The 25,477-nt window shown below is 43.8% G+C and overlaps 2 protein-coding genes across 11 annotated transcripts in view; one reads left to right on the plus strand and one right to left on the minus strand.

Moving 5' to 3' along the window:
* Positions 1-599: 599 nt before the first annotated feature.
* On the minus strand, positions 600-4,544 carry mrpl2 (mitochondrial ribosomal protein L2). Of its 2 annotated transcripts, XM_034551480.1 has the most exons (9): positions 4,469-4,544; positions 3,780-3,866; positions 3,301-3,387; positions 3,032-3,200; positions 1,910-2,051; positions 1,710-1,825; positions 1,502-1,612; positions 997-1,070; positions 600-913 (listed from the first exon to the last, which is right to left on the minus strand). In XM_034551480.1, exons 3-9 carry the CDS (start codon positions 3,373-3,375, stop codon positions 704-706), a joined length of 897 nt encoding a protein of 298 aa, XP_034407371.1. In that variant the 5' UTR covers positions 3,376-3,387; positions 3,780-3,866; positions 4,469-4,544; the 3' UTR covers positions 600-703. The 2 variants fall into 2 exon arrangements, with proteins under 2 accessions (XP_034407371.1, XP_034407370.1); XM_034551479.1 differs by lacking the exon at positions 4,469-4,544 and having other exon boundaries at positions 3,780-4,015.
* klc1b (kinesin light chain 1b) overlaps positions 4,538-25,477 on the plus strand; it is a 21,407-nt gene continuing 467 nt past the window's right edge. Inside the window, exons 1-17 of one of the 9 annotated variants that reach the window (XM_034551473.1) lie at positions 4,538-4,655; positions 10,814-11,084; positions 11,309-11,539; positions 12,511-12,589; positions 13,362-13,590; positions 13,746-13,833; positions 14,409-14,510; positions 14,981-15,154; positions 15,748-15,847; positions 17,097-17,146; positions 17,450-17,517; positions 17,720-17,828; positions 17,987-17,995; positions 18,307-18,459; positions 24,268-24,392; positions 24,600-24,657; positions 24,755-25,477. The exon at positions 24,755-25,477 is cut by the window's right edge and continues 467 nt beyond it. In XM_034551473.1, the coding sequence (XP_034407364.1) occupies positions 10,836-11,084; positions 11,309-11,539; positions 12,511-12,589; positions 13,362-13,590; positions 13,746-13,833; positions 14,409-14,510; positions 14,981-15,154; positions 15,748-15,847; positions 17,097-17,146; positions 17,450-17,517; positions 17,720-17,828; positions 17,987-17,995; positions 18,307-18,459; positions 24,268-24,392; positions 24,600-24,657; positions 24,755-24,829 (1,899 nt within the window). In that variant the 5' untranslated portion in view covers positions 4,538-4,655; positions 10,814-10,835 and the 3' untranslated portion in view covers positions 24,830-25,477. Of the gene's footprint in view, positions 4,656-6,321; positions 6,714-9,414; positions 10,234-10,813; positions 11,085-11,308; positions 11,540-12,507; positions 12,590-13,361; positions 13,591-13,745; positions 13,834-14,408; positions 14,511-14,980; positions 15,155-15,747; positions 15,848-17,096; positions 17,147-17,449; positions 17,518-17,719; positions 17,829-17,986; positions 17,996-18,306; positions 18,460-21,353; positions 22,477-24,267; positions 24,393-24,599; positions 24,658-24,754 lie in introns of those variants that run through there. The other 8 variants (XM_034551469.1, XM_034551470.1, XM_034551472.1 and 5 more) reach the window with 8 other exon arrangements.

The raw sequence follows: 25,477 nt of genomic DNA on the forward strand, positions 1-25,477 counted from the left end.
TGTTGAAAAGCCTATTTTGCAGCTACACCGTACGTGTCTGCCTGCGACTGCACAGTCAAGTTTTCCTGACTGCTTTTGAAGGGGGAAGGGGAAGGGGGGTGGGGGGGGGGGTCTTCGAAGGGGAAACCAACCGGCCCTTACAGATCTGTAAACGGGCTGTGAAGTGTTAGCCAGGGCAGAGTTCGGGCATAATGACGAGTGTGTTTCCATGTATTTGACTACATTTGAGCTGTTTTTTCTTTTTGCCCTAAATCTAGACGTAGCATGGGGACGTTTCACAAAACTGGATCAATGAGCAGGCATACTCACGCTGTCACCAAGCAACCAATTAACTCTTAAACATCAGTGACGAGCGTTTCTTTAATGGTCAAAACTACAATTCCAACATGCCATCTCATTGCTCCCGTTACTTGAAATGCCACCCAGTGTCTTTGCACAAACCCTATTTTAAATGACATGACAGTATTTTTAAATTTACCACTACAAATATGGATTACTCTGCATGTTTTACTATAGATGTAAATATGTTTTGGATTTTTATATTGTTTTGTTTCTTTCCATGCTCTCTCAAGCAGTTGTGTTTAATAAAATTTGTAATCTTCTGTACAAACGGCTCATCTTTATTCAGATTTTCTCTCCGGGAACAAATCGACTTGACGTCATTGTGACGACCACAAGAGTCGTTCAGAACATGACCAGTGTGTTACTGGGCTGAGATGGAGGGCAGGTTGACGTAAACCTTCATTGGGGGCAGCGGTTTGATCTTGCGTCCTGCCCAGCCTCCCTTCCTCTGCCACAGGCCGCTCGAGGGGCGAATGCCGAGCCAGCGGTTGCGCCCGGCTTTGCCAATGATCCGTTTGTTGTGGTCGATGTTGGACACGCGTCCCACCGTTACCATGCAGGTCTCCAACACCTGCGTGTCGAGATGGCACCAGTCAGTTCAGAGGCAGAGCGGTTTTAATGCAGCTGTTGGAATCTTAATCCAGACTAACTCACCTGAACCTGCTGCTTTGAAGGAAGCTGAAGGATTACTGTTCCGTTGACTTTCCGAAGCAAAATGCCACTTGTGCCTTAAAACCAAAAGGAACACACACAATGTTTCAGTTTAGGAATGATGAGGGATTGAGACCCGCATCTTACAGTAGCTATCGCCTTCTTCCAAACCCTGAGGCGTTCAAACAACATCAGATGAGACAATCGATCCCTTTAATTGAACTGTCACATGGATGCACAGCATCAGAAGAGAAGTTAGGTGTGGGATCTGGCGGCGAGGTTGCAAATTGCAACCAACTGCATCTTTTCCTGCTTGCCAAGCTTGTGGGAGAAGTAAAGTGGACAACTTAAAAACGTAAATGGCCCTTTCTAGAGATAAAATGATTGTCCTCTTTGGGCTACAGAGACTAATGTATTGCCAAAAAAGAGATGAATCACCATCATAAGCAAAAATCGTAACATGCATTTAGGAAACACCAAGTACAAACAAATGCAAATAATAGACTACCTGCAGCACGAATGTACTCTGACCCCTTCCCTGGCTGTATCTCGAGGTTGTTCACCAGTGTCCCCACAGGAAGAGCTCCCAGTGGGTACGCGTCACCCTCATTGGCCGAGACTGCAAAGTAAAAAAGGACGCAGCATAATTTAGTGTAAAACACAGATGACCTTTACTAGATTACCTTTCTGTCATCTCGAGGGAAGGTCTGATATACCTGCCATGTGTCCAATAACGCCAGATGTTTTAATGATGTCTCCAGCCTGCATGTTCTCCGTTGCAATGATCCACCTCTTCCGACTGCCTCCCGCAACCAGGGCAATGTCAGCCGACCTGTGGAGCACAGATTGTGACCGCCGACCGTGTGCATTTCAAAATACATCAAAAGTATCACTGCGTGGTGAACGCTGACCTCACCTGCACGGGTCATATCGCACCTCTACCACCTTCTCTTCAAAGGGCTGCGCATTGTTGTTTCGTTCATAGCGCAGACGCTGAAAGTCGATACACCGGTATTTCTGTTTATGGCCTCCGCCGATCCCATGAGTCCGTATCCTTCCTGCACGGCAGAAAGGAACATTAGCAACTCTTTGCAACGGGCTCTAGTCGGAACAAGTACCACAGCTGGTATAAAAGCTAAAAGCATCACAAAATGCTGTCGGCCCTTCACCCTTTCAAACCAGGCCTGCAGATTATTCAAAACAAGACATTATCAATTAGTCTGCCAATTAGGTTCTCAGTGAATGGATTCATCATTTGGTGCACAACATGTTAGAAATGGTACTGCCAACCAAATGTATTTCAGCCCAGTTTCTTGTTTTGTCCAACACAAAGCAAACCTCTTTGCTTAGCTCCATTTCAACACTGGTCAAGACTTTTAGTTTCTCCTCAGTAAAGACTTCTGTACATAACACATCATAGGCTGTTCTACTTAGTGGTATTCTAGTCCAGCTTTGATTAGTCTGACAGCCTACAGACTGTTTTAAACGGCAGATTCTTTTTTCAAGCCATTATTCTTTCTTTGTAAAAACTGTTTCAATCACTCAAGTATGGATCCGCCTTAAAACCCTCTGTGCTTGTGCCGGTTGGGCCTCAAATGGATTAACATTGAAGGTAGATGGCCCAGATTATTACCACCGCTCGTAGGGAAATAAACCAGATGATTTGTATTCTTTTAACCTGTTAGTAGAAACAGAACAAGGGGCAAATCTAAGACCTCCGCATGATGGTAAATGGACTGTACTTGTAGTGCGCTTTTCTAATCTTCCAACTACTCAAAGCGCTTTAACACTACTTGTCATCATTCACACACCGTAGGAACAGCTACAGTAACAATTTGGGGTTAAGTGTCTTTTCCAAGGACACATCGACATGGGCTAGCAGAGCCGGGGATCGAACCGCCGACCCTGATTGAAGGATGGCACTGCTCCCCACTGAACAACAGTCGCAACTCCAACCTCGTCCTCCTCCAGACCAGCATGCAAACACACAATCATCTTTTTCCCTTCTGTTCTTCTACATTGTGACCGCAGCCTTTACCCGACTGGTCTCGGCCTCCAGTCTTCTTCATTCCCATGGGCCTGGTGGTGTACTTCTCTGTCTGCTTCCATGAGGTCCTGTTCTGCTCCAGACAGGTTGTGGTGAGGAAGCCCCTGCACTGTCCGACCGCCTTGGGCCCCTGAGTCCCCAGCCGGGTCTGTGTAATAGCCTGTAAACACAACAGGCGACACGGGTTAGATTGTGTGGTGGTTGATCTTCAGCCTGTATGAATGAATGAATGAACGATGGGCAGGCGGTTAGGCGTTTACCTGCGAGGAGAACAGAGCAGGCTGGGAGAGAGTCAGGGAGCGCAGGGCTCGAGTTAGACACGACAGCGCCATCATAACAGTGTCCTCCTGACGGAGCAGAGGAGAGTACGTTTGACAACCGAGGGCGACTTCAGTTCAGTCTTTTCCACTGACGTTACTCCTGCTTTTTAATTAATTAATCTTACTTAACTCAGCCTCAAGGAATCAACCCATTAGAGGTGAATAAAATAACATCTCCGCCTACGTTCCAATGGTGTCCTATAACGTCTCAACCCTGGCTTTGCACTAACCTTACCAAAGGGCTAATAAACACAAGCTATCGCTAGCATAGCTTTAGGTTAATCTGGCTCAATAAATAGACCTACGTTTCATTTGTATGTTTTAATAAACCAAGACGAACTGACCCTTTATGTCGTCTCCGTTTGCAATACAATTCAGTCAAATAGCGACATAAACCAACCGTTTTTCATTTGACTTACTTCATCACAAGCTTCTCGTAGACGTCCTTCACAATTTCGCACGCTTCGTCGCGCGCTGATGACGTGTTCGCCAACTCTGGGATCTCACTGTACAAGTTAAAGTTGACCATTTGTGATATATGACGCTATACATTGTCCCCTGTCAACAGCTTGCACGGTGTGTGTTTACACCTGATTTAAACCCGGTAAAGTAGCTTTAGATACATCTACCGGCGTCTTCATTCTTCTGACGGCTGGTTTCAATTCCGCCTCTAGGTGGCAGAATTGTCCCTCTTACATATTGAATGCGGCCTCCGGCAAAAAATAAATGCAGGGTAATGTTTTTCTCCCATGTTTTTCTCCCACACTGAAATCATGTTGGACTGGTAGGATTAGGGTAATCTGTTACAGTTCACAAGTTAACCACACCATTTCACTAATATAATATAATTTGTATTTGGAGTTCGATTTAAGTCAGAAATCAGTAGAAATATTAGACGACACAATTGTATTAGTAGAGAGAGAGAGAGAGAGAGAGAGAGAGAGAGAGAGATCTGTCAGTGTCAAAAACAAAGCATGACTTTACTATAATTAAACATTCCTATTTTACTGCACGTAATTTGTATGTAACACAAAAAAGTAAATGTTAAAGATTAATTCAAGGGCGTCTTTGGAAAGGAAAGCAACGGACCCGTTGGACTTTATCTCACCTCCTTTAAAGGCTTGGAACATATTAACTTCAGTTGTCTGAGGAATATGCTTGATCTGTCAAATAGATCATCAAAACATGACGTCACTATAATTAAACTCTGCCGCAGAGGCTACTGGGAGAATCTTGTTTCGCTGGAGACATTTTGGATTTAAAGGGGCTGAGCTACCCGTCAGACCTAGCTCTCGGTAAGTGATAGCAAACGTTATATGTTCACGAACTTCTATTATAACTGTGATATGTCTGTATATTGTTGTTTGAGTGGTATACATTTTAATTACTGTGACTATAAATTATCAGTTTCGCGGTTTGAACCGGGTGAACTCGGAGACTAGGGAGTGGTGACGCTAGCTGGTTAGCTAACTGATACGAGCTAGTCGCTAACCGGAGCTCTAATTGATAAAAAAGAAAAGAAAAAAAAGAAGGAAGCTTCACTATAAGGTTAGCTACATTAACAAGTCCAGAAAATATGATAGCAACTCTAGTGAATGAAATAATTGGCTAAACGTGCCGTTATTATTCACATGGATCCCTGTAGATAGGGGGAGAAAAGCACAGCCCCGTTGAGAACTGCGAAAGTCACAACAAACTGACATGTCACGAGCCGCGATCAAGTCAAATGACGGACCATCTAATCCGTTGTTTTTATGTCCAGACGACTCTGTGATTGTGTTCCCTAAACGTGTAGGTTATGCACCGTCATTAACGGATGTCAACCATTGTGCTCGACACTGCTGACGCGGTTGTTGTGCTGTGTGGACATTACAGCAGCAGGTGTCACCGGGTAGAGCGTCTGCTTGGCCCGAGGAGTAAAACGTAGGGCGGGTATCTCTGTCAGTCGCAACATTCAGGCAGACAGTTTTCGGACGACCAGTGATGGGGAAACAGCCCCCGGGGCAGCTGCTGTCGGTGGTCTGGTGGATGATGACTGGGACCCAGACCTCGCCACACCCTCCTGGGTGGTTGGCTCTTCTTTGTGTCTGAGGGTGATGTGAACGGTGTTTTTTGTGGAGAAAATGGAGGAAGATAAATTGAGATGACGGTATCAAGACTTCATCTAGTAGACAGGAAATGCGTCGAGATGGGACAGACATTGGTGCTTGTTGATACACCAACTGCAGTCTGCCCCTTTTTCCATTTCCTATGCTCGTGTTTTATTGTTGTAATGGCAAAAAGCACCGCACCCTCTCCTCAACGCTCTGTTTCCATAGCTTGTGCAATGTTTTGTAGGTTCATCTGTGGGTTTTTTTCCAGTGAATTTGTATGAATACATTTACACTTTTGTGTACATGGCCCAGATTACCACCGCTCGCAGGGAAATAAACCAGTCGATCCAGAGTTCACAAATTGTTTCTGAAAACTCAGAACTATCTTTTTTTTATAACCCTTTACGCTCCTCTAGGGTATTTGCATTGGCCTCTGGGCTTGATGTGCTACGGATGGCTGCAAAGTAATAGGAATTGTGATCCCTGATTGTGTTTTTCAGAACAATGTCAAATTAAGACTAGTCAGGATATTAATGAGGTTTGAAGTTTTCTTTGGTTGTTGTTTTTGCTACAAATGAGATTATTTTATATTGTGGTTCTGTCTGTGTGTTTGCTGGAGCTACACATGGTTGACTTTATGACTTTGCTTGGTTTGATCAGTGAAATGTAATGGTTAACCAGGCATGTATTGCTTGAGAGGAAAATCTGTGTAACATTTTCACACGCACTTTTCTCGTACCTCGAGACGGTAGGTTTTGACCTTGCAGTGTGTTGTGTGCCCTCATCCTTGGTGGCATGTGAAACTCTTTTTGTGCCTATAAATGGTGTAATTGAGTCCATCCACATTAGACCTCTTCCTTTGTGTCTGATGAGTATAGAGGAGCGGAGTTGCGATTAGGACGGCTCCCTCCCCCACCCAACCTGCATCTCCACACTCCTTTGCTCTCCTCCCGTGGGCGGGGCCGTCTCTTGATGTGCGCCCTGAGCTGATGTTGGTTGTTCTGACGGAGCAGTGGGAAGGTCACCATCATCCCGCGAGCAGCTCTTGTCCTCCTGTTACTGTCCTGTTTTGTTTTATTGGCCTGTGTTTCACACCGACTGTTTCCTTTTCCATTTTAAGGAGGATCATTTTGGATTGGCGCTGGAATTTTTATGATGCACTTTGCCAGTGTGTAGTGCTATTGCTGCAGGAGGAGTCATTATTTCATCAGCTTTTCACCGTTCCAAAGTATGAGGCTTTGATCTGCCACTGAAACCGAGGTTAGTTTTGTGGCCCAGCAAGCTGGAACGGTTGAAAACATGCTAACATTACTGATTATTGATTTCTTTAGACTTTAGTATGTATTTAGTGGTGGTAGTATGTTGTCAATTGTTCCCCATCCTTTTTCCTCATGAAAAAAGCCTTAACCTCTTTGCTTTGATTACGTCGTTCACTATAATGGTCCTATAATTTGTATCATGCCACTCTTATGGTCTTAGATTGCAACCTCATTGTAAAGCAACATTACATAAAATAGTCCATCTGTTGCAAAGCAGAAGAAAGATCTGTAAATGCTCCATATCCCATATTAAGGTGGGAGGTCATGTAGCCCAGCGTTGAGCGATGTGTCAAAGGGTTTCCTCGCTTGTCCATGTTTACTTTGTTGGTAAGTCGAGGACGTTTCTTTTTACTAGCTACCTAACCCACTGCTATTAGGCTTTTAAATAAGACTTGAGCCTGATGATTTCTGTAGCATTTGGATAAAAGCCCAAATCCAATGAATATATGCAGTCATATAGTGTAATATGTGACAAGAACATGGTGTGTGACTGCATTTTTATTGTATTATCCTGAAAGCAGTATAATACATGCCAGCAGTATGAGAAGTCATATTCTCGACCTTGTGAATTGTATTTCATATGAACCTTTGATGCTGTAATTCCTATTTTACTACATGTAATTTGTATGTAACACAAAAAAGTAAATGTTAAAGATTAATTCAAGGGCGTCTTTGTAAAGGAAAACAACGGGCCCATTGGACTTTATCTCACCTCCCTTTTTAAAGGCTTGGAACGTATTAACTTCAGTTGTCTGAGGAATATGCTTAATCTTTAGATCTCGATACAGGTGTTTTGTGTATTTCATCAAGGCAAAGCTGCAGGTTTCTCCCCCCGACTGACATGAAAGCACTTATTCTCTTTGTTAGCTTCTGTGTACACTCGGCTAGTCAGGCCTTTCATCCACATAGGCGTTTAACTGCTGAGAAGAGTTCAGGGTAACACGCTGTGTGATCTGTGAATATGCTTGATCTTTCAAATAGATCATTTCATATCTTGTTCTGAGTAGGTAAAAGCTTTGATGCCAGTGCTTCTCAGGAGGGGAAAGTACTTTAGGCTCCCATGGCAAAGGGAACTTCTCCTCTTACACTCATTTCTTCATGCAGAGTGATTTTACTGTGGGGATCACCCCTTTTGTGGCATGACATCGAGCATAGAGGATATGACTCTCAACGCTGCATAACTCAGACTGTTATTCAGGACAGTCATCTCTTTGACCACGCAAATGAGATTACAGCTTGCTTTGTTCGTAGAATTTGAATAATCCTTTCTGTAAAGTAGGGCGTCCGTTGGCTTTTACTTATCTGTGGTGTGGGCTACTCGTTCATGTTGGTTCTCCCAATAACGTGTTCCTTCTTGCTGGATGCTTTAACTGTTCTTCATGGTTGCAACCACTGACTAAAAACCCTCTGGTGTTTTTTGGCATACTAAACATGTGCATACAATAGCGCAACTGTTTTGCACTAATGTATTCCCACCAGAAATATGCTAGTTTGATCTTGATTTTGGCCTAATTTCAGTTAATAAAAAGAAAAAGGCCACACCACATTTATTACATTTGTTTTATTTATTTGATGATCTGAAAGCTCTTGAAGTGGTTTAGAAAGAGTGCATGTTACTATTCATTTATGATGTTTCATTTTAATGAGGTCATTTGATGTGTGATCAAGTGCTTCATGGATCTTTGGTCTCTCTGCTGGTCTCTGAAGAGGTTGGTTGTCTGTGAATTTAGCTTCCAACATTTTTTTACTGCTCTGCTGTTTCTAACTGTAAAATGGAGGTGAAGAGATGATCGTTTATGAAGTGCGTTAAAGTACTAAATTGAAGATGAGAGGTGCTTAATATGAATAAGTCAGCATTGTAATGGCTTAAAGGAGATGCCATGTTCTTTGCATCAGGCTAACTTCACTCATCACACTTGCCTTCTCCACACAGAGGCTGCAGGAATTTAACAGAAAAGCTTATTTTGCAGGATAAGAGGAAAAATCAACTCGTACCCTTTCCTTTCGAACATTATGGATTTTTTTTTTTAATTCTTCAAGGGATTTAAATAAGCGGGTTCATGAACCAGAGGGTGGTAAAGCTTTTAATTGGAGGGAAGAACAATTCGTTTTCACCTGCCAGCAGATGTGTCTTCTCAGTATCCTGCCACCCACTCCATAGTGTTATCGTACCGTGACACTTATTATTATCTTCTGCACATCCTGAGCCTCCAGCTGGTGGAACGAACGCTCCATTGTCATTCTGATTAAAGCTAATTTCCTCAGGCTGACTGATATCCAGTTGGTCATTAGTTGACTAACATAAATAACGCCCCCCCTGACAGAACTCAGCCGTAATTTATATAATGGGACATGCATTGTGTGTGTGTGTGTGTGTGTGTGTGTGTGTGTGTGTGTGTGTGTGTGTGTGTGTGTGTGTGTGTGTGTGTGTGTGTGTGTGTGTGTGTGTGTGTGTGTGTGTGTGTGTGTGTGTGTGTGTGTGTGTGTGTGTGTGTGTGTGTGTGTGTGTGTGTGTGTGTGTGTGTGTGTGTGTGTGTGTGTGTGTGTGTGTGTGTGTGTGTGTGTGTGTGTGTGTGTGTGTGTGTGTGTGTGTGTGTGTGTGTGTGTGTGTGTGTGTGTTCATGTTCATGTGACGTCTCAAACAGCTTAATTCTTAACACTGCAATTAACCTCCGCCGCTGAATATTGATGGCAAAATCTTTTCAAAGGGGTTTGCGTCTACGTTATATACAGGTCACATGAACATGATTTAACAGTGTCTCTTCTGTTGCCACATTACAAAGCAAGTAGCTATTTATTGCAGTTGTTTCCGGCTTTCGTTGATCTTTGTATGTCCTCCATTCACTGTTTTTAATAGACAATTGCTGAAATACAAGTAGCATAGCAGGGAGTGGCTCACTAATGGTGGATGATATGTTTTTCTCTTGGCAGATGGCTCTCAGCTGGTGTATCACTGAGAGCCCCCCTTATCCTTAACCTCTTATCCTCACTGCTGCTAAAATAAAGTGCACTAACGCAACATTGCCTGGACCCCTGTCTGAAGGGCAGGGCCACGTTTTGCACTGACAGTTGCACAATGTATCCAACAGCTACGTGGCTCAGTGAGTCATCGGTTATCTTCAGACTGTTTGGGGGAAGATGGCACTTGTTCCATGCGCTCACCAAAGGGCTGACATTTCTTCAGAACACTACTATTGACACTGGTGGGGTTTTTTTCTTCCGTGACTCAGCTGCTAAACCGTAATACTGAGGCTTTTGTCATGTCATCCTCTCCTCGACTGCCATGCAGTCGGCTGGGCCTCCGTTTGGATAAAGTGCTGGCAGCAGAAGGCACCCACACTGCAGCATCTGTGTGCCCTCTGTTTATACAGCAAGCTGCAGCTCTTCTCCCAACTAGAGCTCATTATAGGTGCCACAAACTCGGTCCATCAAAATAATATGTCGCCGTGGCACTGCATAAAGTAGGGACATCACGCACCTCTTTGCTCTGTCTGTGTTCATTCATGCAACCATCGCAGCAGAGTAATTCAGAGTTTATGCGTTTCATTTAACAAACATACATTCTGAATTTGTCTAAGGGGCTCAAAGAAATGCTGACTTATCTCGCTCATGAAATTTGAATCCCTAATCTCCCCCTCAGTGATAAAACACAAGTTTATTGCCTTTATGGCTGTCATGTTGCGCGCGGGTCTTGCTATGAACTCATTAGCCAAGCACAAACATTACTTCTGTCTGTCTGCATCAAGGGCGGGACTCTACGCCGTCAGACCTTGAGATATTTTAACCAAGAATGGAGAGTGGGTTTTGATCAGCTTGAGATCCTCTGACATTGAAGATACACTCAGTTAAATGGAGGAACATTAATGAGCCATGTTGTGACAGCTGCAGTTCAGTCAAGCTCTCGCGTTCTGTATGGTGAATTTCAGTGTTAAACTAGCACAGCTGCATCTTTGGAAGACGGTTACGAAAATGTCCTTGGCAGCTGCTGTTGTTGTAACAGCCAGTTCCCTCTTATTTTCTTTTAATTCTTACTCTCTACAGGTTTTCCTGAGCTACATTGAAGATGTCCATCATGGTGTATCCAAGGGAAGAGAAGCTCGAGAAGCTCTCTCAGGAGGAGATCATCTCCAACACGAAGCTGGTGATCCAGGGTCTCGAGGCCCTGAAGAACGAGCACAACTCCATCCTCCACAGCCTCCTGGAGACCATCAAGTGCCTAAAGAAGGACGAAGAGGCAAACTTGGTGCATGAGAAGTCCAACCTGCTCCGCAAGTCAGTGGAGATGATTGAACTGGGCCTGGGAGAAGCACAGGTAAGACAGGGTGGCAGAGGTATAATGACTGAATGAGTAGATATAGTTTGGTCACTTGGATGATATGAGCAACAAAGAAAATGTGTGCTTCTGCTTCCTCATTCTATACTGAGCTTGTGTGGTGATCATGAGTCAGCCCCCACGTTTGTCTTCTCCTGCTTTGCCGCTGCAAACGCTTTGTCCCTGTCAAGTGTCGTTGCTTCTCAATGCTGTCTCCATCCCAGGTGATGATGGCCCTGTCCAACCACCTGAACGCAGTGGAGTCCGAGAAGCAGAAGCTACGTGCGCAGGTGAGGAGGCTCTGCCAGGAAAACCAGTGGCTGCGGGACGAGCTGGCCAACACCCAGCAGAAGCTGCAGAAGAGCGAGCAGAACGTAGCCCAGCTGGAGGAGGAGAAGAAGCACCTGGAGTTCATGAACCAGCTCAAAAAATATGATGAGGACGTCTCACCCACTGTAAGTCCTTTAAACGATTGCAAAGGCATCGGCAGATTATTATTTGGTCACTAATATATTTTTTTGTGAGATTTGAGTTGATCAAATTGAGATTTCTTTAATTCCACCATGTTTTGTGTGTCGATTTGTTCTCATTGTAACAGGACTCATTTATTACTTAGCTTACACTAACTAACACGTCATCTCTACTTCCTTGCGTAAGCTAAATCATGGAATTAGAGATGACGTGTTAATTATCATAAGCATAATAGAAAGATGTAATACAAATTCTGTGTTCTGGACTGACTTAAAATGATTGATTTGACTATAAAGTGCAGCAGAATGTCGATATTTGATACAGGAGGAAAAAAAACACACAGCTGCATGGTCTTCCAGGAATAAGGCTTTCTGTTCAGGTCCTTATTGATCAATGGTGCTTATTCTGACCTTATTCTTAGTCACAAAAGAAAGTCGCTAATAGCCTGTTTTCAGTAACTGCTTATGGCAGGAAATAATACTGTCAATACCTGAAAGGATTCTTATTGGCTTTTTTTTCTCCATTTTACAGCTTTCAGCAGGTTTCTGTGTTACGGTCCTTCTGAGATCACTGTTAATGCTAGAACGCTGACGTTATGGCTTTATGCAAGGTGTGATTGGCATTATCGAAATAAGATGAGATCACCACAGAAATAAAATAACAGTCAACGAAGACAGATACGGTGCTCCATAGAGTTAAGACGGGTCTAGTGTTGCCCTCTTAAAACCAAAGCATATATATGTATGTGTATATATATATATATATATATATGATTGACGGCAGATATGTAGTAGGCCAAAATGCTATTTAATTTCAGTTGGACTTCAATGAATATGGCCTTATCTTATGTATTAGAGATATAAAAATGACGTAACAGTGTTTCCAGATGGTCGTCTGTGGTGCCCCGGTGTCTGTTAAGAGGTTCTGACGCAGGTTTGTTTTATCCTCTCAGCAGGAGGAGAAGGACCGAGAAACTCCGAAGGACTCCCTGGATGACCTCTTCCCAAATGATGACGAGGAGCATGGCCAAGGAAGTAGGAACGGATCTTATTCAACACTTCAGCCTGACATTATGACTGTCCCCACCCATCAGATTGTGATACCTGATAACATAGCTTTTCTACGATAAAGGAACAGTTACGAAATGTGATAGTAGAGCTAACAATACTTTTTGAGAGAAATGGATTCATAGTATTGGATTAAAACGAAGGATCATTACATTACTGGTGCAGAGCCTCCCTTCCTCTGCTGCACAGAGCACTGTTCGCTTGTTTACTTAGTTTATTAATATTGACTCTGCCAAATCGCACCAAATTTAGCAAAGGACAGCCTTAGGTCTGCAGCAATACACCCGCCAAGTGTGACGTAGTTCGGATGACAATTGCTCAATAAGTAAAACAATTGAGACTTCTCCGGCAGGATGGACAATATGTTTGTTCCATAGTCGTACATAGTGGATGATCAACAGGGAAAGTTCTCCTGTCTGATAATGTTAGCAATAATCCCACCTGATTTTGAAATCCAGCGACCTTTGGTTTGATATTATTTCACATAGCAGCCCGATTATCTGGCAGCACATCTAAATGAACCCGACAATCCAGGAGACTTGGGAGAATAATAATGTGTCATCCCATTAAATACTAATTGAATTATCCCCATAATCCTATTATTCTTTGAAACCACATAATTGTTTTCATGAAATGCAGTTGGCGATATAATTGGGTATTGGTTTGACCCTTTGACCGCAAAGCTGACCTTTGCCCTGTGTGTGTGTGTGTGTGTGTGTGTGGCCTCTGTACCCCACAGTGCAGCACCAACACAACAGTGCGGCCGTGGCTGCAGCCCAGCAGGGAGGCTACGAGATCCCAGCACGCCTGAGAACCCTGCACAACCTGGTGATCCAGTATGCCTCGCAGGGCAGGTACGAGGTGGCCGTCCCCCTCTGCAAGCAGGCTTTGGAGGACTTGGAGAAGACCTCTGGACACGACCACCCTGATGTGGCCACCATGCTCAACATCCTGGCCTTGGTCTATAGGTCAGACATGTCCTCCATATGGGTGCTTTTTCTTGGTCTACTGTTATTATTCTGGTTTTGTTCGTCATGTCGCCCCCTTTTTCTTTCTTTTTTTCAAAGTATGATAAACGTTCAGTCTCATCACGCTGTCCTGTCTCTTCCTCTCACTCGTACAGGGATCAAAACAAATACAAAGAGGCCGCCCATCTGCTCAACGATGCTCTGTCCATCCGTGAGAAAACCCTGGGCAAAGACCACCCCGCTGTAAGACTTCACCATCGTCATGACAACCATATCTTGATGTGGACATATTAATTTTTAGATGGATCAGATTAGTCGGTAGTCTCAGCGAGGCAATAACCACAGTCTACTGTAGTTACCGTTCTACTCGGTCTGTATGGATTCTTTGTTTCACAATAAAATTGAATATGTGCCTGCAGGCTTTAAACCAATCAATCAAAGCTCCTGAATGTCTGCGCATACATCCAGAATGAACCAAACCACAAAGGCCTTGCAGTCAGAATACAACAAATTCAACTATGCTACTTATTTCACTGCCTTTTGTAAACCGGTGCTAGTCGCTGCAGCTCTGTGGAGTTTGCATTTTGTCTCATATTGTTACTCTTGTCACTCACTCTGATCCTCGATACAGAATAATGAGATGCAGAGGCGGGGTACTGCGATCCTCTGTAATCCAGGTGGCTTTGAGCTTTTTGAGGGAAAAAAAAAACTAAAAACATTATTAGGACTGTGGCAAGTTATTAGACAGCAGTAAATTCAATGATGTCATTGTGAAACGTAAAGGAAGTTAATCAGGTTTTCTCTCTCTGAATGTCCAGGTTGCTGCGACGCTGAACAACTTGGCAGTGCTGTATGGAAAGAGAGGGAAGTACAAGGAGGCCGAGCCTCTGTGTAAGAGAGCTCTGGAGATCAGAGAAAAGGTAGGCCACATCCCTGGAGCGCACCGGCAGAGCCGTCCACAGCAGTGCTGTCGAGGCCTCACCTCAAGGCTCAACCAGTGAACAATTAGCTCATTGTCATAAAGTAATTAACAGTGATTAATATTTCCAAAATGTCAACTGGAGCTACTGTAAATAGGGAAAAGAGCAAATGATCTTCTCAGAGTGTTGAAGGAGTTTAATTGAGAACACAGCTGAAATTGGATATCAGGCGTTGGGGAGCAATGCAGGAGATAGATAGGATACACAACAGAGTCCAGCTGGGCACTAAGAGTCTCTCTTTGCCTGAAAGCGCTTTCTATACCCTGTCTATTGATTGGCCGGCCTTATATTAGATGTCCTGAGTGTCTGCAGCGGGCAGCCGTGCTTCCCGGTGACAGCAGCGAGATATGCCAAGAGCAAACAAGTCAGGGGGACAAACTGAGAACATTTGCCTCTTGTTTTCCCCTCAGGTCCTGGGGAAGGACCACCCAGATGTGGCCAAACAGCTGAACAACCTGGCACTGCTTTGCCAGAACCAGGGCAAGTATGAGGAGGTGGAGTACTACTACTGCCGCGCCCTGGAGATCTACGAGAGCAGGCTGGGCCCAGATGATGCCAATGTGGCCAAAACCAAGAACAACCTGGTGAGAGACAAGTTGCCACTGCCTCATCCGCTTCTATTGTGCATCCCTGTCAGTCTCCCTTTCAAACCCTATGCCATGCTTTGTTTGAACAATAATTACAGTCCCTCTTGAGCTGTGAATCTACCAAAGTAAACTCAGAGCGTAGTGTTATTGTAACAGAATCACTCGCTTGGTCTCGGTGGAGGTCATCGGCATGTGAACACGTAAAGCTTCATCGCATTCAACTGATGTTTACACCATCCCTGACTTGACAAAAGGAGCCCACATGCTTTACTAAATTAACAGTTATGAATATGACGTTTATTCACTGCATCTTGAAAGGTGTTTTATAGAGCAACTTTGCTTTGGCATTATTTGACAATAAGGCAGCCACTAGTCCTTTTGTCTACTGCCTTGCTTTCTCTGCTTCTGTCCTGGCTTGCCTCTGCCCCCCTTACTTTCTCCATACTGCTTCTCCATCATCATCATCAGCAATGTGGTACGATGTCATTGTGCCTCAGGATGACATTGTGTCAGGGCCGACTGTCTCACTGTGAGTCAGTAGGCTCATGTGATTCAACGCTAAAATGTGCTTTCTCTTCTCTTTTCTTCAGGCGTCCTGCTTTCTCAAACAGGGGAAATACAAGGAGGCTGAGATTCTGTACAAAGAGATTCTGACTCGTGCTCACGAGAAAGAGTTTGGATCCGTGGATGGTAAGGCCTCGTAGCGTAGCTTACAGTAAATGGCGGCACGTGTTTGAAAGGTTATTTTGTATTGCTGTGGTCGATGATCTTTTGTTCACTCAACCTAGAAACACAATAAATACACATTTATCCCTCGAGACATGGTGGTGGGTCACATCAAACTTCCCCTCAAAGTACAAAGTACATTTTGTTTTTCATCTTGCGTCCACCATTGTCTGATGTTGCATCTACTGTTTGTCCCACATCAGCGGAGTGAGTGATGGACAGATGTTTAAAAAGTGGACGATGTCCAAAGCAGGGTGCCAACCTTCTCCATTCAGAGGACACAAAGCCTCAAAACAAACTTTCTTTTAAAGAATAAAGAGTTTACTTGTCTGAAAGATCTTGCAATTTTCTTCTCTTTTAAAGTGGAGCTTCTTGTGGTCCTTCCTCCAGGGATTAGATTAACTGCTTTGAAAATAAGTAATGAAAGGGACTCGACACAATGCACTGCTCTGATGCTTTTTATGCAAAAAGCATCTCCCGTTTATTTTTCACGTGTCGCTTGACAATAGCTCTCAGATATCTTTTTCTAGTTATAAGTGCTATGTTTGTTTTCAATGCATATTTAATCATTCTATTGCATGAATAAATAATAGTTACTTGTAAATGTTCGTGGTATCAGAAAAGGGTCGATCATTGTTATACAGCATCACTAGTTTTATCTTTTTCCGCTCAGGATATTATTTTTTTTTATGTTGCATAGTGTGTTCTGTATTGACATCTATTGACCCATTTCTTTCTTAATTTATTTCCCTAAGAATATAAAAATAGGTGTTTAGAAATAAAATTTGAAAAGGTACTCGCAGTATTTCTCAATACACGCAGGAATGCATTTCTATGAATCACGGTTTGTCTTATTAACCACTGTCCTTAACACTTAAACCTGGTTTAATATTCAGTATTCGAACTCCAGGTCAAAACTGTCTGCGCCAGATCTCACAGTTCACCAGCCTCTTCTTGGAATTGAGTAGCGAAATACAATGAAACAATCTAAGAACAAGATTGTCCCACTGTGAAGAATATAATTGACCGACGACTAAACAAACTGCAGCACTGAGTGTCTGATGTCACTCTGCTGGTTTGCGGCGTTATTCTAGCACGCTCAGCCTGCGTCATCAGTCGCTCCTCGTGGTTCCCGTCTTAACACCGAGCTCAACCTGTTTTCTAGTCCTGTTGTGCTCCATGTAGACCACCTCTCCTGTCTGTTTGTCTGCAGCTGAAAACAAGCCTATCTGGATGCATGCAGAGGAGCGAGAGGAGAGCAAGGTGAGGAGGGCGTAGTGTGAGCAACCGTGTGAACCGGAGCAAATATTGAAACAAAGGAAACCTGTTAAATGGAATATTGTGACTTGTTAAAGATAACTGCTTATTTCATTTCTTGGAAAGTGAAATGCAGTTGTCCTCCTCTCTCTCTCACACACACACACACACACACACACACACACAATAAGCCCCTGTAGGCCGATGATATTTCTATGTAAACAGAAAAAGAATGCTGCCTATCCAGTTCAAACCACTCACTCCCCTTCACGTTCTCGCCTCTTCCTCTTCTCCCTTATTTACTTCCAGGGCAAGCACAGAGACAACACTCCATACGGAGAGTACGGAGGCTGGTACAAGGCCTGCAAAGTCAACAGGTGAGGCAGAGCGTGATAAGCCTGTTTTTACAACTTGGTCATAAATAAAAGACACATGCTGACGACAAGAGACGAGTCACTTGAATTATTCTTTTTTTGTGACTAAATCATCTTTAGTTTTCAAGTAGTTTACTACACCCTTTTTTTACATTTGCTGTGATCAAATGACCTTGAGGTAAATATATTGGTTTGCCTGTCTCAGCCCAACAGTGAACACCACCCTGAGGAACCTGGGGGCCCTGTACCGCCGGCAGGGCAAGCTCGAAGCTGCCGAGACCCTGGAGGAGTGCGCCGTGAGATCTCGCAAGCAGGTCAGCTGGAATTTTTTGTTTTCCTTTTTAAGTTTCCTTTTAAGTTTTTGGATGCAGATAACTATCGGCTCCTGTTTTGTTTTTTTTGGTGAAATCCTAAATATGCCGCCCCCAAATCTCATATTTTTTTCCCTTTCTCTACAATGCTATGGATCCAGAGCAACACAGTAAGTGGTTTGTCTCTAACTGATAACCCCCCACCACCAACACCACCATAGCCCTCCACCTCTCTCCCCTAACATCTCTCCCATCTCACTGACATTTAATATGTCCGCTTGTCTCTGCGTTGCCACTATAACAGCCCGTGAATGCATTAAAAGAGACAGAAAACATAACATCTCCTTTTTTAATACCTCCATGCAACTTTACACTTTCACCATTATCAACGATTCAAGATCTGCCTCCGAGCTAAATCTAACTACGGCATGTCTGTTTGTGTGTTCGTTTGTGTGTCGTTCCTGTGCGTTATTCTCACCAGGGCATTGACCCCATCCACCAGACGCGTGTTGTGGAGATCTTGAAGGATACGGACGGCGAAAGGCGAAGGAGCCGTGACAGCCTGAGCAGCGTTAAGTATGAGAGCGGCTCCGAGACCGGCGAGGAAGTGAGTATGGGCGTGGATTGGAACGGGGTGAGTACAAATCCACTCTAGTTGAGTCAACGCGGCCGGTGACCTCACCGGAAGAACAAGGTGGCGTTCGCGATGACACGGATGCGAGTGTGGACTGGTACAGAGCGGTGACTTGAAGGGGGGATGGAAAAGAGATTTTTTTTTATTTATTTTTTTAGATTATTGATTTAGTAAGTAGGGTTCTGTATTGAACAGGAAGCGAACTCCTCTGTCTCCTGTACCTAAATGATCAGAGCCGGTCAGGAAGCCCTCTCCTCAAACTGCACAACAGCACAAATGAGTCATTCCTTCAGGACCTATTTCATGATGTCATTGTTGCACGTCATCAGAAGTAGTTTTTAGATTTTTGAAATATAAGGCCAAGTTGGTCAATCGTCTTTTTTACAAAAGAATCAGTGGAATAGCTGCTCTTTCACAGTTCTTTGTGTGGCCGCGCTCAGTCAGTTGTATCTGTACCAGTCCATCGATGCCTTTTGTAGATGCGTCTTGTTCTTCTCATGAGGTCAACCTGCAATTTTTTTTCAATGTAATGCTGATTGAGTGTCTCGGCATGCTGACCTGTTGTTTTTGACCGCATCTTGTGTTTGCTTTGGACTAGAAGTTCATGTTTGTTGTTTTTCGTTGTCCATTGCTTGACAATGAAGTTCTAGTGTCTCGTTTTAACAAGTGGATGTTATGCTGCCAATGCTTCTGCACAAGTGGAGCAGTAACAAAAAGAAGAGGGGGAGGGGGGGGGAGAAAAGGCTCAAGCTCATTCTGTGGCTCCCCTGGCAACATATGAAATATTTATTTTTTCTTTTGTGCGACTGGCAGAGATGCAGCCTATCGAAATCCCTATTGGGAGGATGTCTCTTGTTTTTACTATTAAACACGATTGACATGGTTCCCAATACTCTCGATGCTCATCCCTCCGCGCAGTTAACTGGGCGATTGATACGTAATTTTTTATCCTGCTGTTTTTATTGGCTCATTATAATGTCCACGCTGGCTGTGACTGAACCAGTCAGTTTCATTTCGCACCAGGGCTTCTGCACAGTGTTTCCCATTGGGCTTGTAGCCCCTTGTCCTCGTTAATAAAGGAGGCCGGTGCTGAAAACTTGATAATCAACGTGGCAGTGCATGCAGTTAAAATAGACACTGCCAGAGAGCTGTGTCCCAGCTCTGAAACCAGAGGGCAGGACTTTGCCAGCAGAGATGCCTCGTGTGAGCCTGTGCCTTTTCCCTTGAAGGCAGCCACGCCCTTCACTGCGCCGACCCAGTTCCAAAAACGTGCGTGCGCGTGCGCGTGTGCGGAAAGGCGGGGTTTTTGTTTGCTGGCTGCTGTTGTGTGAATGGGAAAGCTTCTATATACAGACGCACGCGTACGTTTTCACATGCATAACACGGCTACTCAAAACTGCTTCACTCCAGCACATGCAACGGCATGCGTATTCATCTGAGTGTGCACCTTGTTTGCGTTTGAGACGTGTGAGGGCACGCGGAGCGTTGCTGGGTGTGCACTAGCATTTCATTATCCCCGCCACGACCACGGCAGTAGAAATGAAACGCGCGCAGTCCAAACAGAAAATGTACTCCCGGCATTGTTTTTTTTTTTAAAAAATGTAAAAGATCGTTTCCACAAGCTAATCTGTCAAAAAAAAGAACATTTGTGCTTTCGAATAAATTAGGCCTGTAAAGTCCTGTCTGCTGAGTGATGATGCGATGCATGCTCGTCAGAAATATCGCTCTCCCAAACATGTCTTCACCCTGCTCTCAGGTCAGACATGCCACTGATGCTACAGGAGTGGTGTCACACACTCGCATACAAATACCTGCCGTTTCATTCATTACACAGGGCTAACTTGAGTGCCACACATTCGTGGTTGTGTTCTGGTTCAGTGTTAGTCTGTCTGTGCCTGCGTGCGTCCTCAAGCATGATGGGATTTACAAACTCTGTGTGCCTGCTGTCGCTTCTGCGCTCATCTCTTCAACGGGCTGCCTGTTTGTTCGCATGTTGTCCAGATTTCATCCTTTTTTTTTTTTTTCTTTCCTTTTTCGACTTGTCACTAACCCCCATTCCTTGTTTGATTACTCATGCCATGACAACCAATCAGCCTGTCAATCAGATTTTCTTTTTTTCTTGCTCAGTGGATTGTACTCTCCCGCTTGAACTCTCACACGACACAATATGATTGGGTGGGTTGGGTTAGTGACAGAATAGATAGGGCCAGATAATTAGCTCATTAGTCCCTGAGGTAAAGGAGCACAGTGCAAGCCGAGGCTACTGCCAAAGTATTAAGAGACTGTTTTCATCATTCATCAGAGACGAGTGCAGCTTTAGGGAATTTGATCTTCCTGAGGCGACTGCAAGGTTTCTGAATTCCAAAATGCAGTTTGTAAAGATGTGATCGGTTTAATGGCTCCACCAGTGCTGATGCATGCAGATGTCCCACGTCTGCAGTGCACAGTCACTGGCTGAGGGCAGTGTGCCAAGTCCAGGCTTCCCAGTACCCAGAAAAGAAAGAAAAAAAACGGCTGAGTCACTGCAACCGCCAACCTACTGCATCGCTGGCTGTAGTGCAGCTGTTGGAGAGCTACTTCCTGTACTGCTGGATTTATAGATGTTTTTTTCTTAGCATATGCTCTCTCTCCAACTGGGGTTCACAGAAAAGGCTATAACCAGACCCCAAGCTGCAGTTCGGACGGTGAACTTGGTGCAGGATAGATAGCTAGATAGACGGATAGATATGCATGTACTACAACATCAGACCAGTGCAGCCAAATGTGAGGAAAAGGGGGGGGGGGGATAAAGCTCAGATGTACCAGTGAGTAGCGTAGGAAGCCCAACCGGGAGCTTTTAATCTTACAATGTGTGCCGTTTTTTGTCTCTGTTCTCTCTTTTTCTCTTTCATCAGGCCTAAGCCATCAAGATTATTCCTCCATCCTTCTCTCCTTACCCAACACAATAGCAAAAAGGATGCACGTTGTCGTTCCCTCTGGCCTTCTCTATCCCAACAAAGCCAACGGCTCCTCTACCATTCCCGGTGCCCCCTCCAGCCGAGGCTCAGAAAGCCCCTTCCCCGCCCCATCCCGCTGGCTGTCACCTCTGTCCCCCCTCTTCACCCGACAACTGCTGGGACGTTTGGTCTTCTCATCTCCGCGCTCTCTTCTTTTTTCTTTTTTTTCCCCTCTCTTCCTTTCACTCTCTCTATCCTTTCCTCTCACCAACTCTGTCATCCAACATGTCAGAAACCGTTGCTTCAACTCCCTCTCTCACTTAAAATTTAAAAAATAATAATAATAATTTAAAGAAAAAGTAATTGTGGGTGAAATCTTTTCCCTATGAGGAAGCCACCCACACATTTCTCCTCTCTAAACACCCATTTGTAGTTTTTCATAGTTGGTCTGTTGATCTCTTTGGCTTGATAAGACGGGCGAGGAAGTAATTTATTGGAAGAAGGCAAAAGATGAAAGAGTTTGAGGATCAGTGTCACGTTTGTTGGCAGCATCGGCTCCAGGCGTCTCACCAACCCACAGTCATATAAAACGTTATGTTGCTAAATGATTAATTTCCACAGCTGCTCTGCATTGGTTTAACTGAATTTGTTTGCAGTCTGTTTCTGCAACAAATGAAAGTTGCCCTCAAAGCTAGCTTCCAACTTTGTGCCTGTATTTAGCCGTATTAGTATATTTTTTTTTTAAAGAAAGGTATTTCTTTCGACTGTTTTATGGTTTTAACTATCTTAACAATAATGAGCTCACTTGCCAAAACAGTTTGAAAATAACGGTACTGCATAGCTTCACATGTTAATCAAGAGTCACTTTATGACGTTGACTGCCTAGTTGTAAATTAGAAGGGAGCATTGCTATTTTTGTTTTTATAGATATATTTCCTTTTCATTTAAATTTTGTATAATTTTGTTTACATTTTCTTTTTTAAATATATTTTTTAAATTATTTTGCGGCTAAATATTATGGTAGCAGATGGTCAGCGACTAGCCGCAGTGTTGCGACCAGAAGGGCCGACGTCAGTTGACATCAAATTGGTCAGATCACATCAAGCAGTTGTTGCCATGGTAATTTATGTTCGAGCCGCTCTCACTGGTGTCATTGTCCTTGGTTTGATGGAGTGTTGACACACCGGCTCGATTCGGGTACAATATGTCCACCGTAACACTGGCTGATGCTTTGAAGCCAGTACGACAGCAGAGACCAGCCGGAGCGTCAAGCACAGACGATGGACGCCTTGAGAGATCGCTAAATAACAGTAGATTTAAAAAATAATGGACGTACATTTTATTTGTTGGTGCAGGAGTAGAAGCTATAGTGTTGTTATTCAGTGGAAGCCTGGATTCCACAGTAGTTTTAGTGTGTATTTGTGTATGTTCTGGTGGTACAGTCCCGGGGCCCACTGTATTTTGAACACAAAGCTTAATGGAGTGTGTTGCCTTTGTTCTTACACAGTTGTTTGCAAGTCAACATTGTCACTTTGGTGAATCGTGTTTTTAAGACACCTGAATTTTAACTGCGAGTGTTTCTTCAAGATCAACGTGCTATTTCAGATGTTTAACTAACTGAATGTAAAATGACTTTAACATCCTTTAAAGTGTAATTGTAGGCTGTATTTATAGATTTGACAAGTGCATTCACTATACGGCTTTTCAGTATGCTACTTGCCTTGATTCTTCATTCCTTCCAATGAGTACACCTATACTTCTAATGCAACTCTGAACAAAAGATTTGACTATGTACATCACATAATTCTGACAATATTGTTGTGTTAGTGGAATGCTTATTTATTGAACTGTCTATTCTTGATATATATATATATATATATATATATATATATATATATATATATAATTAGTGTGTGACTTCAGTTTCCCTAAGTGGAAGAACATAAATGGTAAGGTCTATAAGCACTATCTTAGTAAGTAGGACTGCATTATATTTACCATTCTGCATTATGACGATTATTGCATCAACACTTGTTGGTATTCTCAAATAAAGTTTTTCCATTTGTGAAGTGTTGTCTCTTCTCTGCATCGGACGGAGACGTCTGTGATTCCTTTAGCTTTCATCTCCGGTGGGGGAGCAGGAACTTTTAGTCTTTGGCAGAAACATGTAGGCGATCCGATTAGCCAGCAGCGCCCCCTGCTGGCGACACTCCTGTGTGATGCGTCTCACCAGAGCCGAAGGACGGTGCACTACTGTCACTAATCTAAAAATGGATAAATGACTATACACTGAGAGAAAAAATGAAGCAGAAGAATCTTTGAGTGTCATTTTCAATATCTGTTGATTCCTGAATACGTTTCTGAAACATTCGGCCTGTAAATAATCAGACTATAACACGTGTTTTATATTGCCGGTTTTGTCCACCTGAAGGTCAACCATTTTAAAATTCTGAAACAAGTCATGTGTGTCCAAAAATACATGCACTACTATTTTATCATGGAAATAGTTGCAGATGACCTTCCAATAATCAAGGAAGCGCTGATCAAATATAAACACACAGCCTCAATGAGGCCGATCACACGAGTGACGTTGCTCGATGGATGGGCAAACTGAGGTCCTGCTGTCATTATATTACACACATTTATAAATCTAAAAGTATTTCAGTATCTCCTCATGAATTGCTCTTGAAATAATTTCATGTAAAACCTGTTTTTAAAAAGCCTGCTTCTTCATGCTGTTTTGGCTGTGACTAGCCATTTGTAACAGGACTGGCCTACGCGACAGCTAATGCGAAGAAGATGTGTCTCTTGACTTCTTGTCGTCAGTGCAGTGCAGACGGGTTGACTGAGGGTTGTGTGTGTGTGTCCGCAGGACGGCAGTGGAGCCCTCCAGCGCAGCGGCTCTCTGGGGAAGCTACGGGACGTCCTGCGTCGCAGCAGCGAGCTGCTGGTGAAGAAGCTGCAGGGCAACGGGCCGCCTGAACCTCGCAGCACCAAGTAAGAGCAGAAGGAATCCTCCGTTGTGATGGATGGCAGGCTTTTAAACCATGACGATTCTTGTTTATGTAGTAAACCATGTCTGTGGGAAGCAAGTAGATTCATGGTAGTTTGGAATTGACCCCCCCCATGCTCTGAGTTCTAGTTGTGTACCAATGCCCTGACCTCAGACGCCGTTTGAACATTGTTGTCTCGCTATTCCAACAGCATGAAGCGAGCCGCTTCCTTGAATTATCTGAACAAGACCAGCGAGGACCCATTCCAGGTGAGCAACACTTTGTTTCCCTCTTTGGAGTTGCATTCATTTTGGGCTGTGTTATCGGAAGGGTTGTGACCGGGTCGCGTCTTCTTCGTTTTCTCAGACTCGGGCAGGCAGCAACTTCAGGGAGAGCCGGGGCCTGAGCTCCAGCACCGTGGACCTCTACTCTGGAAACTGAGCAGCAGGCGGATCCATCCACCCAAAGAGGCCACTTCCTTTTCGGCTCGACCTCTGAGCCGAGACGACCCTCACCTCCCCTTCTTCTTCATCATCACTGTGACTCTGCCCTTTGGCTGCATCTGTTGCCATATGGTCGCCTCTTCTGGTTGTTTTCTCCTCGGAATTGTTTTTAATGTTCTGCATCTTGTGCCATTCATTGGTTTATTAGCGCAAATTAAAAAAATAAAATCTTGGTTATCTCCAAAAAAAATAGATATATAGTAGATGGGTTGGTTGGGATGGAAATGACATCATGTAAAGTTGTAAACTTTTTAATGATTTTGCCTATTGAGATTTATTTGCAATGCGAGGTGTTAGTTAAAGCTTTGGGAAACAGGGTGACATTGAGTTATGTGGCTTGTTAGGAATAACTTTTTGTTTCATAAAAAGTTTTTGAAAGCATTTTCAGAAATGGAAACGGCTGCTGCTTCAACCTCTACAGCTTTGAGATCCAGTTGAGCTTTTCTACACAGGTTTCTCTTCCACTGCAGAGAAAATGCAGGTTTCATCTTTTATCACTTTTGATCAGAGTACTGAGAAACGCCACCATGGAAATGTTCAACTTTTTAGACTGTATATAAATAAAAAAAGAAAGAGAACCGGATGA

This window comes from Cyclopterus lumpus, chromosome 15 (genome assembly GCF_009769545.1).
Source record: "Cyclopterus lumpus isolate fCycLum1 chromosome 15, fCycLum1.pri, whole genome shotgun sequence".
Taxonomy (NCBI): domain Eukaryota; kingdom Metazoa; phylum Chordata; class Actinopteri; order Perciformes; family Cyclopteridae; genus Cyclopterus; species Cyclopterus lumpus.